Genomic DNA, 17,431 nt, shown 5'->3' with positions numbered 1-17,431 from the left:
GCCTGTAACATCCTTGCAGAAACATTCCTACCATGCACAAACTTTACCTGTTCAGAGAGGAGTCCAAATACATGTGCATTGAGTGTTTCAGTGGGAAATTGTTTTTAAGTGTTTTGATTTCTGATGCTCTTTTCTCTTAGCTCATATGGCAGATGTATCCTCCCCGCTCTTGATGCATTCCCCACCGCTGCCACAATTTCCATCCCTTGTCCAGTCACCACCAAGAACTGTACAGACTAAGAAGCAGGTAAACAAAACTAGTATTAGTGACTTTAGTACACTGTAACATTGGGCAGCATGTAGTTCATTCCACTCGCATGTCTGTTAAGTGCATCGATATTTTAGAAAGCATTTAATTTTGCCAACCTTTCCCTGGTAGTGTCCTGAATGTATTTTCTCCTGGATTAAGGAAATTAGGGGGAAATGCACTCAGTTCAAATCACGTGTGCCTAGACAAGTGAACATTGCCAGGCAACTCAACCACAGGGAATACCATGCTGGAGCGTAGACCATGTTCTGATCCGACAGCCTGGCATACACGTTTTCGGGAAGATTCACTGGATAGCAATTAGGAGTGGAATCTCTTGCCAGTTTTATTCCCCTGCTACTTGCCCCTCTGGGATCAGCACAGACTCAGAATCAAACCCTGAGGCCTTTTGTGGTTTGTACAGTTCACCTATTTATTGACCTAACTAGCTGAAGCATTGGGGGAACCTTTAAAAAGCTTTGTTTGTGAAGAATCTGTTGACACTGGTGCATTATGAATGTTAGGATCGGCATGTTACTGGTGATAGTCATAATCTACATAATAGCGCAGACTTTGCTGGACTATTTCCACCATGTGCAGCTCAACAAGACTGAATGCACCCAACAGGGATGGTTGTGCTGAAAATGGACTGTGTCTATCCCTCCTCTGCCTCACTTCCCATCACCCATAAAACACCATGTCTGAAATTGGTGCCATTTGGGAACCATCTCCCTATAGAATTGTTCTAGATATCTGCATATCCCCTTAAGCTGTTCTGTGCTAATGAAGCATTAAGTCACAGCCAAGTGAAAGAGTTCAAGTGATCGACTGCAGGGAAGCAATTTAAGTGCATTCAGTTTGCTGTAAATGCATATGTACCCACTTATCTGGTTAGAATTTTCTATTGTATATTTTGTTGCATACTTTTAATCATTCTGTAAACTAATGGGAGTGAGACCAAATTCAAACACTTTACTGAAGCGGGTTAGGGTTTTATTTTCTTGGAGTGCTCATGACCCTCAACTTCTAAACCTGCCTGTTAAATTGTGACTGTATAATCAGCTAAGAACGAATCATTCTCGTATCGTTATTGAGAATGTCAGGTGTAAATATAGGACGTGGGCAACAACCGAAAATTCATTCAAGAGAATTTATAGGTTATCCATTTATCTGGCGTGGCTGTAGTTATAGTAACTTCCAATTTGATGGAAATTGGCAATTTACATGCCTAGACTACATGTATATGCAGCATTCAATTTCTCTGGCCATCCATGTTTTTAAGTCTTAATTCCTTCCCCTTCACTACCACTGTGCTGCACACCAATTCTCTTTAAGTGACTGCCTTGCATGTGGCTCTCTGCTGTGTAAAAGATGGTACAGAGTGACTTGCCCCCTCAGTCTTGCTCCGTGCTTTGCTTGGGAGAAACTTGCTCATCAGAGTTTTGGTTGCAAGCACCTCCAGTATGTGGAGCATTATGTTGCATGCAAACACACTGCTGCCTTGTGAACATAAGAAAGGGACTCTCATTGTTTTTCACAAATTCTGTGAGCTTCTTGTATTGGGGCTTTGGTTTGACTGGATACCTATTTCTGGAAATATATTAGGGGAGGTTAGAACTGGGAATGGAATACCTTAACACTTTTGGCATCTAGTCCAGCATTCCATGGTAAGTAAAAACTGGTAGGATACTGAGCAAAGTTTCCTCTGTAGTTAGTACAGTTACCTTTTTCTTAATATTCTGACCAGAGGGTACCCCACCACTCTAATTTCCCACAGCAGCCATTCTTTTCTGTGAGACTGTAAATTAGTACCATTAGGAGTACCCATTATGCTGTTGGCCAGTGTCCATGAGGAACGGATTGAGATTGTGCTGATTCACTTCGTAGCTTTTATGGCCCAGTAGCGTTGAGACTTTCATCTCAACAGCCTGGTTTGGGTTGGCATGGTCTAATGAAGATTTATTGTCTTACAGGAGCCCCGAACTCCCTCAATAGTGCAATCACAACCAATGGTGACTGTGAAAGAAGAGAAGAGTCACTCTTCACCGGCAATCCGAAATGAGCCATTCAGCCCTTCGATGCGCCAGGAGCCATCAAAGCAGAGGGAGGGAGGCAAACCTCCTCCTCATCTTGGGCATAGTAAGTAAACGATGAAGTTCTTGCACATTAATGAACATTAGAGATCACATGGCACTCATGAGAGGAACAGGACATTTTTTATAATAAAAACAAGAAATGCTGGAAATACTCAGGTCTGGCAGCAGCTGTAGAGAGAGAAGCAGAGTTAACGTTTCAGGTCAGTGACCCTTCTTCAGAACTGGCAAAGGTTAGAAATGTAATAGGTTTTAAGCAAATAAAGCTGGGCTAGAGCAAGAGATAACAAAAGGCAAGGCGTTGATAGGACAGGATCACAGAATAACTGACCAGAAGGTCATGGAGCAAAGGCAAATGATATGTTAATGGTGTGTTAAAAGACAAAGCATTAGTGCAGAAAGGGTGTTAATTGACAGAAAAATGAACAGCCCTGGCCCAAAGCACAAACATGAAAAAAACAGTGAGCAGACACATGGTAAGTAAAATGAATGATGAAACAAACTAAAATAAAATGAAAGAAAAAGAAAAAAATAACTGAAAATAAAAAGGGGGAGCCCGTTATGCTCTGAAATTATTGAACTCAAAGTTCAGATCGGCAGGCTGTAGCGTGCCTAATCGGTAAATGAGATGCTGTTCCTCAAGCTTGCGTTGATCACTGGAACACTGCAGTAATCCCAGGACAGATATCTGGGCATGAGAGCGGGGGGTTGTGTTGAAATGGCAAGCAACCATAAGCTCGGGGTCAGGAAAAAGGAAGACACATCAGAAGCGCTGTCATGGAAGGTTGCATCATCAGAGCAGATGCTTCGGAGACAGAGAAACTGGGAGAATGGAATGGAGTCCTTACAGGAGGCAGGATGCTTTACATATGGTCCTCCAGAACAAGGGAGGATTAAGATTAAAACTAGGCCTTTCAGGGGTGAGGTCAGAAAGCATGGATTCACACAATGTAGTCGAAATCTGGAACACTCATTCGTCCAAAAGGCTGTTGAGGCTGGATGTCGATTGGAAGTTTCAAAACTGAGATTGATAGATTTTTGCTAAGCATTAAGCGATATGGAGCTAAAATGTAGTGGAGTGAAGGACACATCAGCCATGATTCACTTGAATGGCAGAATGGGCTCAAAGGGCTGAGCAGGCTTTTCTTGCATGCTCTGTGCCCTAACTCGCGTTTTTCCCTCAAATATCGGCAATTGTATGGTCATTGTGTGTTTGTGCGACATTATTTTGTGCAAAGCTTGCCAACTTCACAATTTCTGTACTTCATTGTACATGAAGAGCATTGGTAGTGATGAGTTTTTCCCTCTCGGCAATGGAGTTCTCCCTGATGCTGGCTAATATTTATCCCTCAACCAAGATCACCAAATCAGATGGTCTGCTCACTTATTACTTTTTTTATTCTTTCATGGAATGTGAACATTGCTGGCAAGGCCCAACCCTAATCGCCCTTGAGTAGGTGGCGGTGAGCCACCTTTTAGAACTGCTTCATCTGGTGTAGGTATGCCCACAGTGCTGTTGGAAAGGGAGTTCCAGGTTTTTGACCCAGTTACAGTAAAGGGACGGCGATATAGTTCCAAGTCAGGATGATGTGTGACTTGGAGGGGATGATGTGGAGTTCCCATGCGTCTGCTGCCCGTGTCCTAAGTGCTAGATGTCATGACTTTGGAAGGTGCTATCAAAGGAGACTTGGCGAGTTGCTGTAGTGCATCATGTAGATGGCATGCACTGCTGCCACTGTGCGCTGGTGGTGGAAGGATTAAATATTTGTGGTGGAAAGGGTGCTGATCAAGTGGGCTACTTTGTTCTGGATGGCGTTGAGCTTCTTGAGTGTTGAGCTGCACTCATCCAGGCGAATGGAGATTATTTCATCACATTCCTGACTTGTGCCTTGTAGATGATGGACAGGCTTTGGGCAGTCAGGAGGTGAGTTATTTGCCACTTAATTCCCATCCTCTGCCCCGCTGTTGTAGCCACAGTAACTATATGACTAATTGAGTTAAGTTTCTGGTCAGTGGTAACCCACAGGATGATGGTGGGGTATTCAATGGTGGTAATGCTGTTGAATGTTAGATTCTTTCGTTGGCGACAGTCATTGCCCGCCACTTGTGTGGCGCGAATGTTACTTGCCACTTATCAACCCAAGCCTGGATATTGTCCAGGTGTTGCTGCATTTCTACACAGGCTGCTTCAGTATCTGAGGAGTCGTGAATGGTGCTGAACATTGTGCAGTCATCAGCAAACATCTCCACTTCTGATGTTATGATGGAGGGAAAGTTATTGATGAAGCAGCTGAAGATGGTTGGGCCTAGGATACTACTCTGAGGAACTCTTGCAGCAATATGTCCTGGGGCTTTTGGCCTTCCAACAACCATAACCATCTTCCTTTATACTAGGTATGACTCCAGCCAGCAGAGTGTTTCCCCCCTGATTTCCATTGACTTCAGTTTTGCTAGGGCTCTTTGATGTCACATTTGGTCAACTGATGATTTGATGTCAAGGGCAGTCGCAGTTTCACCTATTGCTGTTCGTGGGAAATGGCTGTGGACAAATTGGTTGCTGCATTTCCTACATTACAACAGCAACAACACTTAAAAAGTACGCAATTGGCTGTAAAGTGCTTTGGGATATTCTGAAGTCATGAAAGGCGCGACAGAAATGCAGGTCTTTTTCCGACATTTGTGAAAACAAACTTCTTGTGGAGCAGTATTGAACAGAAAATAAGTTTTTAAAAAAAATAAGAATGGAAGTTCAGAACTATTTTAATCATAGTAAATATGTCTTCCTCCTCTCCCCCTTTTGGTAATATTTTAAATATTTGATTGTCTTGAAATTTGGGTGAGTTGCTGTGTTACATGAAAATTCTGTTGTGCAGCTTTTGTGCCCACACCCCATGGGGTCTGGGTTGGAACCATGTCTGCAGTATTCACACCAGCTTTGGAAGGCTCGCAGATGTGTGTCCATAGCTCTATAGAAATACAAAAGATAAAAATCATACATGCCACACTTTGCTTTACAGCTTACTTCTGCTCCTAATTCGTATGTTTGTGTAAACAGATTCTTGTTAGGCAAGGGAATCCAGGGTTATCGGGGGTAGATGGGAGTTGGAATTTGAAATGCAAACAGATCAGCCATGATCTTATTGAATGGCGGAGCGGGACCGAGTGGCCTACTTCTGCTTCTAGTTCATATGTTCGTACAGGCTTATTGTTTTTAATCACCTCACCCATTTTCAGTATCCCTGTGCTGTGTCATTTCTAGCTGTAGCAAGGTGACAGGTTTACCTCCCCTCACCCCCATCCTTGTGAAACAGCTGAACTCCCTTTTAGTACTGGCACTATGGAGTGTCATGACCCCATGTTTTGCCACCGTGGTACTGTGCTGTTTTAATTCAATCCCTCAGAGGGATGAAATAATTTGTTACCAAGCAGAAGACCTGTGTGAGACTGACCACAAACTACAGAATGCAGTAAAATGCAGGAAATTACAGCATAGCTGGATCAGCAACTGTAAGGGTTTATGTGTGGAAGCGCTAGCCTGTCTACTACTTTCAGCTGCCATGCATTTCCGCATTTTCTGTTACTATTATAAATTTTCACCACTTGCTCTTTTCAGCTCAAACATTTTTGCATTGATGGAACGCTGTAGGCAGTAGGTGCATGGGTGTTCTGTCAGGCATTCTTTAGTACCAAGTGGGGGAATTCTGGATCCCTAAGGGAATTGGAAACCTGTGTTTCTGTGGGTGCTGTGACCTGTCCCTTTCTACTCACCTTTCAATAGTAAGATTGGTTTGAGGAATTGTTGCACACAGGTCTGGATCTCCCAAAGCTGCATACATAATACAAGAATGCCTTAAACTACTGGGGAGTGAGAGCAACTGAAATGGCTTTTGGATAGCTGTCTTGGCTGGAAGTATCCAACAGACGCACATATCCTATTGTGAACTATAGCAGATGTCGGTCTTGAGCATTCTCACTTCTGAGTCAGAAGGTTCTGGGTTCAAACTCCAATCCAGAGGCTTGACCACAGAATCTAGGCTGACAAACCCAGTGCGGTATTGTGGGCATGTGGCATTGTTGGAAGTAGTGTCTTTAGTAAAAGACACTAAACCAAGGCCCAGTCTGTCCCGTCAGGCATACGTAACAGATACTATGACACTGTTTTAAAGAAGAGCAGTGGATTTGTCCTGGTATCCTGGCCAATACTAATATCTCAACACTTCTGGAACAGTCCGAATCGTACCTTACAAAGCTTTATCATCATCTTTGGCCTCCTTGTCTCGGGAGACAATGGGTAAGCGCCTGGAGGTGGTCAGTGGTTTGTCGAGCAGCGCATGGAGTGGCTATAAAGGCCAATACTAGAGTGACCGACTCTTCCACAGCTGCTGCAGATAAAATTGGTTGTCAGGGCTGTTTCGCAGTTTGCTCTCCCCTTGCGCTTCTGTCTTTTTTCCTGCCAACTGCTAAGTCTCTTCGATTCGCCACACTTTAGCCCTGCCTTTATGGCTGCCCGCCAGCTCTGGCGATCGCTGGCAACTGACTCCCACGACTTGTGATCAATGTCACAGGACTTCATGTCGCGTTTGCAGACGTCTTTAAAGCGGAGACATGGACGGCAGGTGGGTCTGATACCAGTGGCGAGCTCGCTGTCCAATGTGTCTTTGGGGATCCTGCCATCTTCCATGCGGCTCACGTGGCCAAGCCATCTCAAGCGTCGCTGACTCAGTAGGGTGTATAAGCTGGGGATGTTGGCCGTCTCGAGGACTTCTGTGTTGGAGATACGGTCCTGCCACCTGATGCCAAGTATTCTCCGGAGGCAGCGAAGATGGAATGAATTGAGGCGTCGCTCTTGGCTGACATACGTTGTCCAGGCCTCACTGCCATAGAGCAAGGTACTGAGGACACAGGCTTGATACACTCGGACTTTTGTGTTCCGTGTCAGTGCGCCATTTTCCCACACTCTCTTGGCCAGTCTGGACATAGCAGTGGAAGCCTCTCCCATGTGCTTGTTGATTTCTGCATCGAGAGACATGTTACTGGTGATAGTTGAGCCTAGGTAGGTGAACTCTTGAACCACTTCCAGAGCGTGGTCGCCGATATTGATGGATGGAGCATTTCTGACGTCCTATCCCATGATCATTTTCTTGAGGCTGATGGTTAGGCCAAATTCGTTGCAGGCAGCCGCAAACATGTCGATGAGATTCTGCAGACACTCTTCAGTGTGAGATGTTAATGCAGCATCGTCAGCAAAGAGGAGTTCCCTGATGAGGACTTTCCGTACTTTGGTCTTCGCTCTTAGGTGGGCAAGGTTGAACAACCTGCCATCTGATCTTGTGTGGAGGAAAATTCCTTCTTAAGACTTGAACGCATGTGAGAGCAGCAGGGAGAAGAAAATCCCAAACAGTGTAGGTGCGAAAACACAGCCCTGTTTCACGCCACTCAGGATAGGAAAGGGGTCTGATGAGGCGCCACTATGCTGAATTGTGCCTTTCATATTGTCATAGAATGAGGTGATACTTAGTAGCTTTGGTGGACATCCGATCTTTGCTAGTAGTCTGAAGAGACCACGTCTGCTGACTAGGTCAAAGGCTTTGGTGAGATCAATGAAAGCAACGTAGAGGGGCATCTGTTGTTCGCGGCATTTCTCCTGTATCTGACGAAGGGAGAACAAATCAACGATTCTTGGAAGACCGCCATCATTAACAACGAGCTCAGTAGACTTAATGTGGACATTGCAGCACTTCAGGAGACACGCCTCCCTGCGAGCGGATCTCTGAGAGCAAGACTGCACCACCTACTGGCAGGGTAGGGATCCTGAAGAACCAAGACAGTATGGAGTGGGCTTCGCCATCAGAAACTCATTGCTCAGCATGATAGAGCCACCTTCAAATGGCTCAGAACGCATACTGTCCATCCGACTGCTCACCGCCTCTGGTCCAGTACACCTACTCAGCATCTATGCTCCAACACTCTGCTCCCCACCTGAAACTAAAGACCAGTTCTACGAGGAACTCCATAATATCATTAGTAGCATCCCCAATACCGAACATTTGTTCCTGCTGGGGGACTTTAACGCCAGGGTTGGGGCCGACCATGACTCATGGCCCTCCTGCCTTGGGCGCTGTGGCGTTGGAAGGATGAATGAGAATGGACAGAGACTGCTTGAGTTGTGTACCTATCATAACCTCTGCATCACCAACTCGTTCTTTCACAATAAACCCTGTCACCAGGTTTCTTGGCACCCAAGATCACATCGTTGGCACCAGCTGGACCTCATCGTCACAAGGTGAGCCTCTTTAAACAGCGTTCAAACTACATGCAGCTTCCACAGTGCGGAATGCGATACCAACCACTCCCTGGTGTGCAGCAAGGTTAGACTCAAACCAAAGAAGCTGCATCACTCCAAGGGCCACCCGCGCATCAACACGAGCAGAATTTCTTATCCACAGCTGTTACAAAAATTTCTAAATTCACTTGAAAAAGCCCTTCAAAACACTCCACAGGGGATGCAGAGACCAAGTGGGCCCACATCAGAGACATCATCCATGAGTCAGCTATGACCACCTATGGAAACGTGTGAAGCGGAATGCAGACTGGTTTCAATCTCACATTGAAGAGCTGGAACCTGTCATAGCTGCTAAGCGCATTGCACTGCTGAACTCCAAGAAAGCCCCCAGCGAGTTAACATCCGTAGCACTTAAAGCAGCCAGGAGCACTGCACAAAGAACAGCCAGGCGCTGCGCAAATGACTACTGGCAACACCTATGCAGTCATATTCAGTTGGCCTCAGACACCGGAAACATCAGAGGAATGTATGATGGCAATAAGAGAGCTTTTGGGCCAACCATCAAGAAGATAGCCCTCCTCAAATCTAAATCAGGGGACACAATCACTGACCAACGCAAGCAAATGGACTGCAGGGTGGAGCATTACCTAGAACTGTACTCCAGGGAAAATGACACTGAGACCGCCCTCAATGCAGCCCAGTCTCTGCCACTCATGGATGAGCTGGACGTACAGCCAACAAAATTGGAAGTCAGTGATGCCATTGATTCTCTAGCCAGCGGAAAAGCCCCTGGGAAGGACGGCATTACCCCTGAAATAATCAAGAGTGCCAAGCCTGCTATACTTTCAGCACTCTACGAATTGCTTTGCCTGTGCTGGGACGAGGGAGCAGTACCACAGGACATGCGCGATGCCAATATCATCACCCTCTTTAAGAACAAGGGTGACCGCGGTGACTGCAACAACTACCGTGGAATCTCCCTGCTCAGCATAGTGGGGAAAGTCTTCGCTCGAGTTGCTTTAAACAGGCGCCAGAAGCTGGCCGAGCGTGTCTATCCTGAGGCACAGTGTGGCTTTCGAGCAGAGAGATTGACCACTGACATGCTTACAAAGCTTTATAATGTTTTTTGTATATAATGTTCTTTACATTTGCTGACAAATGAAAGCTAATTATACAAAAATCAAAACCCTTCTGTATCTGCGTAGATTCATTTGTACATTCATTTCCAGACTGGTATCATCTTGTATGGCTGATGAGCTGTTTCACCTACTTCACAGCAAAGCTGTAGGAACATGTGTTATCCAAGGCCAAAAACAACTACAAACTGTACATCATGACCCTTTTGTTTTCAACATTTGTGGACTTGTTTTTTTTCAGCTAGAACCTAGTAAACTGCCTGCAATATTGGCCATAGTCCAGTGATGAATAGTTTCTTTTAAATTGCATGTTGATTAAATTGGGAGAGTGACTTCAGATACTTAGTCCACTGTGCTGCATGGTGGCCTGAGCCTACGGCTGCACAGTCAGTCAAATGTTTGCATACAGTATAATGTACAGCAAATGGGCATTCAGCCCAACTAGTTTATACTTCACAAGACTCCTCACGACCTTTCTCTTCTAACCATATCAATCTATTCTATTCCTTTCTCTCTCATGTTTATCTAGCTTCCCCTTAAATGCATCTCTACTATTTGCTTCAACTACTTGTGGCAGCAAGTTCCACATTCTAACCAGTCTCTGGGTAAAGAAATTTCTCCTGAATTCCCTGTTGGATTTATTGGTGACTATCTTACATTTATGGCCCCTATTTCTGGTCTTCCCCTCAAGTGGAAGTATCTTCTGTATAACTATCCTACCAAATTTCTTCACACTCTACCTCTATCAGGTCACCCCTCAGTCTTCTCTTTTCTAGAGAGAAGAGCCCCAGCCTTTTCAATCTTTCTTGATAGTTATAACCTCTCAGTTCTGTTATCATCCTTGTAAATTACATACAGAATTTTCATTCTAAGGAAGTTGAAATGTTGACATAAAAGTGATCAAAAGTGTGACAGGATAAATGAAGTACGACAACAAATGTATGCATACACAAGATTTATAAGTGGGCTCCAGTGCTTTAACTATTTCAGACTTCTATATATTCAATCTCATTTATTGTTTAGCAGTTATGGGGGGTGGTTAGGATACAACAATGTGCTAAAAGCATAACATTTTAGAGCAAAGCTTGTGTGTCTTTAAGTTTAATCTGAAATGGTTACACCATCTGGAACTTTAATAAAAGGCTGGGATTTTTAGAAAATGTGGGCTTTGTGGCCTTTTGTACTGTCCAGATACTGCCCAACATAAAACAGTAAACTCAGTTTAACACTCCGATAAGCCAGCAAATACTCCTTCAGCCACTTTCCAAAATCTGTTGTGCTGGATCTCACTGTGCTGTTTCCCTGAAACAGTTCAATGTTGATTGCTGAAATAAAAACAGAAAGTGGGCTACCTTCAAAGAATGAGATAATTTGGGCACAGTCAAGCGATATTCCCTCGAAGGGGAGAGGTAGGGCAAACAAATCCAGAGCTCCCTGGATGTCAAAAGAGGTAGAAATTAAGATAAAGAAGAAAAAGTGTGCTTACGACAGATGCCAGGTAGAAAATACTGTTGAGAACCAGGCTGAGTATAGAAGGTCCAGAGGGGAAGTGAAAGAGCAAATAAGTGAAGTAAAGAGAGAGCATAAAAAGAGACCGGCAGCGAAAATTAAAGGGAATCCCAAAGTTTTCTATAGACATATAAATAGCAAAGGGGTGGTAAAAGGAGGAGTGGGGCCAATATGGGACCATAAAGGGGATTTATGGAGGCAGAGGGCATAGCTAAGGTATTAAATGAATACTTTGCATCTGTCTTTACCAGGGAAGATGATGCAACCCAGGCAATGGTGAAAGAGGAGGTAATTCAGACACTAGAAAGGTTTAAAATTGATAGAGGATGTATTACATAGGCTATCTGTACTTAAAGTGGATAAAGCACCAGAAACAGTGGCGCAGTGGTTAGCACCGCAGCCTCACAGCTCCAGCGACCTGGGTTCAATTCTGGGTACTGTCTGTGCGGAGTTTGCAAGTTCTCCCTGTGACCGCGTGGGTTTTCGCCAGGTGCTCCAGTTTCCTCCCACAGCCAAAGACTTGCAGGTTGATAGGTAAATTGGCCATTATAAATTGCCCCTAGTATAGGTAGGTGGTCGGGGAAGGTGGGGATGTGGTAGGAATATGGGGTTAGTGTAGGATTAGTATAAATGGATGGTTGATGGTCAGCACAGACTCGGTGGGCCGAAGGGCCTGTTTCAGTGCTGTATCTCTAAATAAAAATAAATAAATATAAAGAACTGGATGAGATGCATCCAAGGATACTGAGGGAAGTGAGGGTGGAAATCACGGAGGCAATGGCTATAATTTTTAAGTCTTCTAACTTGCTGGAGTTTTTTTGAGGAGGTAACAAAGGGTTGTGAGGGCAATGCTGTTGATGTGATGTACATGGACTTTCAAAAGGCGTTTGATGCAGTGCCACACAACAGACTTGTGAGCAAGGTTGTAGCTCATGAAATAAAAGGTATGATAGCAACATGGATATGGAATTGGCTGAGTGACAGGAAACAGAGAATAGTGCTTAATCAATGTTTTTTGGGCTGGAGGAAAGTTTGTAGTGGAGTTCCCCAGGAGTCATTGTTGGGACCCTTGCTTTTCCTGATGTATATTAGTGACCTAGACCTTGGTGTACAAGGCACAATTTTAAAGTTTGCGGATGATATGAAACTTGGAAGCATTGTGAACTGTGAGGAGGATAGTGTAGAACTTCAAAAGGATGTAGACAAATTGGTGGAATGGGCAGACAGGTGACAGATGAAGTTCAATAAATAAATAAATAAATGTGAGGTGATTCATTTTGGTCAGAAGAATATGGGGAGACAATATAAACTAAAGGGTACAATTCTAAAGGAGGTGCAGGAGCAGAGGGACCTGGGTGTATATGTGCATAAGTCATTGAAGGTAGAAGGGCAGGTTGAGAGAGCAGTTAATAAAGCATACAGTATCCTGGGCTTTATTAATAGGAGCATAGATTACAAGAGCAAGGAAATTATGTTGAATTTGTATAAGACACTAGTTCGGCCTCAGCTGAAGTAATGTGTCCAGTTCTGGGCAACGCACTTGAGAAAAGACGTGAGGGCATTGGAGAGAGTACCAAAAAGAGTCACGATAATGGTTCCAGGGATGAGGAATTTCAGTTCTGAAGATAGATTGGAGAAGTAAGGACCGTTTTCCTTGGAGAAGAGAAGGCTGAGAGGTGATTTGATCAAGGTGTTCACAATCAAGAGGAATCTGGAGTGAGTAGATAGAGAGAAACTGTTCCCACTTGTGAAAGGATCGAGAACTAGATGGCACACATTTAAAGTATTTGGCAAGAGAAGCAAAAGTGACATGAAAATCTTTCGCGCAGCGAGTGGTTAAGGTCTGGAATGCACTGCCTGAGAGTGTGATGGAGGCAGGTTCAATTGAAGCATTCAAAAAGGAATTAGACAGTTACATGAAAAGGAAGAATGTGCAGGGTTATGGGGAGTAGGCGGGGGAATTAAACTGACTCGGTTGTTCTTTTGGAGGGCGGCTGCAGACAAGTTGGGCCGAATGGCCTCCTGCACTGTAACAATTCTGTGATTCTGCTGGAAATACTCAGCACCTGTGGAGAGAGGAGCAGAATTAACGTTTCAAGTCTGTGACCTTTTATCAAAAATGTTGATTGCTGCTATACAGCAACAGGACAAATTTGAACATTCTCGGGCACTTTCCTCCTGCAGGACCAGAGATGAAACATATGGAAGTTGCTGGGCCAGTGATTCGACCTCCAGAACACAGCACGCAGCCTTCTCCTCAGGACAAAGACAAGCAGAAACAACAAACACCCAAAACGCCCGTCGCTCCCAAAAAGGTGAGTGAATTCATGCATTCAGTGGTGTGCTGCTATCCTTTTCTTTCCCTCAAGATCCCCATCTCTTTTTTGCTCTTCACCTGACAACAGACTCTTGCTGGAGCGTGGTTACCCAAATGATGGCTAATTAACCATTCTTCGTATGAGCCTAGATGGTGAGCTTTGTGACCATTACACATGAGCCCAGCTCTTTCCTTGTCCCTCCTCCAAACCTTCCAGTACAGTTTGCTAAATAGCAATCAGAATCCCTGGCTTATTTTCCATTTCCTTTCCTCACCCAGGAGCTATGAGGCTGTTCCAAATGCCCTCTGGCCCAGATAAGATAATGTAGACTAAAACTTAGGAATTTCTGACCTGAGCACCAAGGTGCCTTTATCCCCCAAGTCATTGTGTAGCTTTTATTTGCCTTCTGTTATGTACTTTCTATCCTAGTTTGTCTCCTTGAATTTTGGTTTCTCCACACCCAACCAGTGGTCTTACAAATCCATGCAACTGTATAAATGAGATACTTAGTTATATAAGACTGCATTGCCATTGAGTGTTCTAGTTAATTTTTAAAAATACATCTGTGAACATAATTTAGGTTTTTGAAGTTATTTCTCTTTAGTACCCTTAAATTATATACAAATCCCTAGTTTTCCCTGACTCTCTTTTTGATTTCACAAACCTGTTAAATGTCTTTGAGCTCATTACACTTCGAACCCTGCATGGAGTTCTACATTCTTTATGGACGTGTGCTTTAGGATCTCAAGATCAAGAACATGGGCTCTTGGGCAAGTCTGGTTAAGAAGACTCCTTCCACTCCCTCATCTACTGCAAAATCGTCGAGCGACAGCTTTGAGCAGTTTCGGCGAGCCGCAAGAGAGAAGGAGGAACGGGAAAAGGCACTGAAAGCACAGGAGGAGTTCCGCAAAATGCAACAGGAAGCAGCTGAAAAAGAGCGTCTCCAAATGGAGCAGGAGAGGCAAAGGCAAGTCGAGCTCTTTAGTTTCTTAGAATTATCAATCCTGTTTTGCCTCAATTACATTGTCAAATATAAACAATCCTTCATGTATATTGCCTATATTTGGCTGCAATTACTTATTGCCAATGTTTGCATCACCCATTTGTGAACCTGTCACACATACAATCTTTTCACTTCAGCACCTGCTAACACACTGCAGTTGGTAGATGAATCTTTAGCACTATCTGATGCCAGAGAGACTTGCAGATCGGAGAGGAAAACCTTTTGTAGTGCTGAGGGGCACCAAGCAACAGCAGTCAGGGAAAACGATCTGTCTCATTGCTTCCCTGCCATGTGTTAATAAGTACTCAGTGATGGCTTTTGCTGCCACTTCAAGTCTGGATTGACCTCAGCCCTTTATCAGAGGGTGCACTGAGAGATTTGGAATATGCTGGCCCAGATTTTCCTGTCAAAATACGGGTGAGGCTAATGGCACTCGATGTTATTTATATGCAAGCGGTGCAGCAATTTCAGGTGCGGGGCCAGATGTATGGTTAAACTCATATACAATAGTCCCTCTCGGAGATGTGCCACTCTGCTGTTAGCTTTGCCAAAACAGCGTTGTGCTGTCTGCCTCACCATTGAATGGTGTGAATTTGCTGCATTTGCATGGTAGATTAGAACTAAACTTGCTACAAAGTTAAGTTTTTCTGTTCCAGTTTAAGTACCCTTTTAATGATGTGATGTGATAAATGCTGCCAATCAACTTCTGTCACTGAAAATTAAGTATTACATGTGTGAAGTCTCATTCCTTCAGGTTTTAATTGTTGGCGATATTAAAAACAGATTTAAAATTAAAGCATTTTACTTTTCTTAATTCAGTCTTTCCCCCCCTCTTTATTTCCCTTCTGTATCTATTGACATTAAATTCACTCATTCATGACACTTTTGGTGCTGTTAATTTCACAATCCTGCAATCTAATTGGTTCAGGAAATGCCGGTCAACATCCTGGAACTCCCTCCCTAATAGCACTGTGGGTGTACCTACACCACATGGACTGTAGCGGTTCAAGAAGGCAGCTCACCACCACCTTCTCGAGGGAATTTGAGCTGGGCAATAAATGCTGTGATACTCTCATCCCATGAATGAATAAAAAAAAAAGTTGGTTACTCTGTTTCCCTCACTGCGACGATATCCGTCGCATTTTCAGTTGCTTGCCACATAAACTTTTAAAATCTAAACATGCAAGGGTAAGTCTAACTGACAAGACACTTGGACGTCTTGCTACAGCAAACTCTGGGCCATTGTTTACACTGTTAGTCGGGTACGTGTTACTCTGATGTCCACAAAAACTATTGTGACTGAAACGAGTGAGAATTTAACAGAGGTAGCCTGGCTGCTATCTACTCTGCTGGTCTTGACCCATGTTTTGCTCCTGATGGCAGAGGTCGAGACGAAGAGGATGCTTTGGAGTGTGCTCGGAGAGCTCATGAAGTGAGGAGGCAGCAGCAACAGCATCATCAGCAACAGCAGCAGCAGCAGCAGAGCTCCCAGCCAACCTCTCAGTCTATGCTGGATCAGCAGCGAGAACTAGCAAGGAAGCGGGAGCAGGAGCGAAGGCGGAAGGAAGCAGTAAGTTCCCATTGTATCTCCCAGATGAGGACCAATCTGACTCAGCTCCTTAGAGCCAGGTTTGATTGTTGTCAGTTTGTGCTGACTTAGTCTGAGTGGATGGTAGTTAGGGCAACAGCAGTTGGAGCTGGATGCCTCTGAGCCAGGAAGAGGGATAAAATTAGCCCGAGTTCCTGTTCCTGATTGTTATCCATTGACCCCTCCTGTAAAATACGTGGCTATGGACATCGTTTAAGTCCGGAATAGGGTTCAACTTTCCTATCATCTTCACTGTCAAATAGCCTTTCAACAGTTGTTGACTAGAGTGTTGGCCACTGAGGAAAGGTAACAGGCTCCCAGCACCCGTGAAATTGTAACCTAGGGAGTGTCAGTATCTGTAAGAGATGATGAAAATAATTCTTCAAAGCTTGTATTTAAATTGGGCTGCTGCTGACTCATTCTTTAAATGCATTAAAATCGGCACTTCAGCTTGGCCAAGTATAGTGCCTAAGATCTTTATCTTAGGGTAGCACTTTGAAGTTGAAAATGAAATGTTAATCCTGTAGAACAACAATGTAACCAATCTTGGAAAATTTTAACAAGATGAATGGGAACGAAGGCGTGAAATGATCCTTCAAAATTGGGCCAAGTGTGAATTGCTTTATATCACTCATTTAATAAAGCTTTTATTTCTATTTTCACACAAGCTTTCACTTTGCAGTGACTTCAGATTTATACACGTCACCTCAGATGCTTAGTTTTAAAACAATAGCCACAGACGAGAGCACACGCACAATTTTTGCTTTAAGTTGTGGAGCAAATTGCCACAAGTTTTTAAAAAAATTACGACAACCCTTCCAGGACTATTTTTTAAATTTCAGATTGCATAGTACCTGTAGTAACAATGAACAATACTGTGATGGGAATAACTCTTACTTGCGTTGGCCCATTAAAATATTCCCCCAGTCCTGACAAACTGCGAACATAGATCACCCAACTGCTTTTGCGAGGGGTAGAAAGAAAATGACTGGCTAGTTGATACTGATTTTTTACCTGGCAGTGCCTGATTTAAAAGCTGATACAAATAATCGGCCAGAAGTGTAACACTAGAATAGGGGATGGGTCTAAATTTTAATACGCCTCTGTTCCGAAAGAATGATACTGGCTTGCAAAGTTTGTGCTTGTGTGCATTGAAATGGGTGGGAATATTTCTCCTTCAAATGTTAAGCAGGTTTTGTTAAGAATCACGATGATTTAGCAGATTAATAGACTGGTTAATCGGACTCACCAACC

The 17,431-nt window shown here is 43.9% G+C and overlaps 1 protein-coding gene across 8 annotated transcripts in view; it reads left to right on the top strand.

Moving 5' to 3' along the window:
• brd4 (bromodomain containing 4) overlaps positions 1-17,431 on the top strand; it is a 218,749-nt gene that overhangs the window by 193,988 nt on the left and 7,330 nt on the right. For all 8 annotated transcript variants that reach the window (XM_068020994.1, XM_068020995.1, XM_068020991.1 and 5 more), the window contains 5 exons: positions 141-247; positions 2,221-2,386; positions 13,453-13,583; positions 14,327-14,553; positions 15,973-16,159. In XM_068020994.1, the coding sequence (XP_067877095.1) occupies positions 141-247; positions 2,221-2,386; positions 13,453-13,583; positions 14,327-14,553; positions 15,973-16,159 (818 nt within the window). The remainder of the gene's footprint in view (positions 1-140; positions 248-2,220; positions 2,387-13,452; positions 13,584-14,326; positions 14,554-15,972; positions 16,160-17,431) is intronic.

This window comes from Heterodontus francisci, chromosome 43 (genome assembly GCF_036365525.1).
Source record: "Heterodontus francisci isolate sHetFra1 chromosome 43, sHetFra1.hap1, whole genome shotgun sequence".
NCBI lineage: Eukaryota > Metazoa > Chordata > Chondrichthyes > Heterodontiformes > Heterodontidae > Heterodontus > Heterodontus francisci.
Note: the sequence above shows the minus strand (reverse complement) of the source record. Positions and strands in the feature narration are given on the sequence as shown.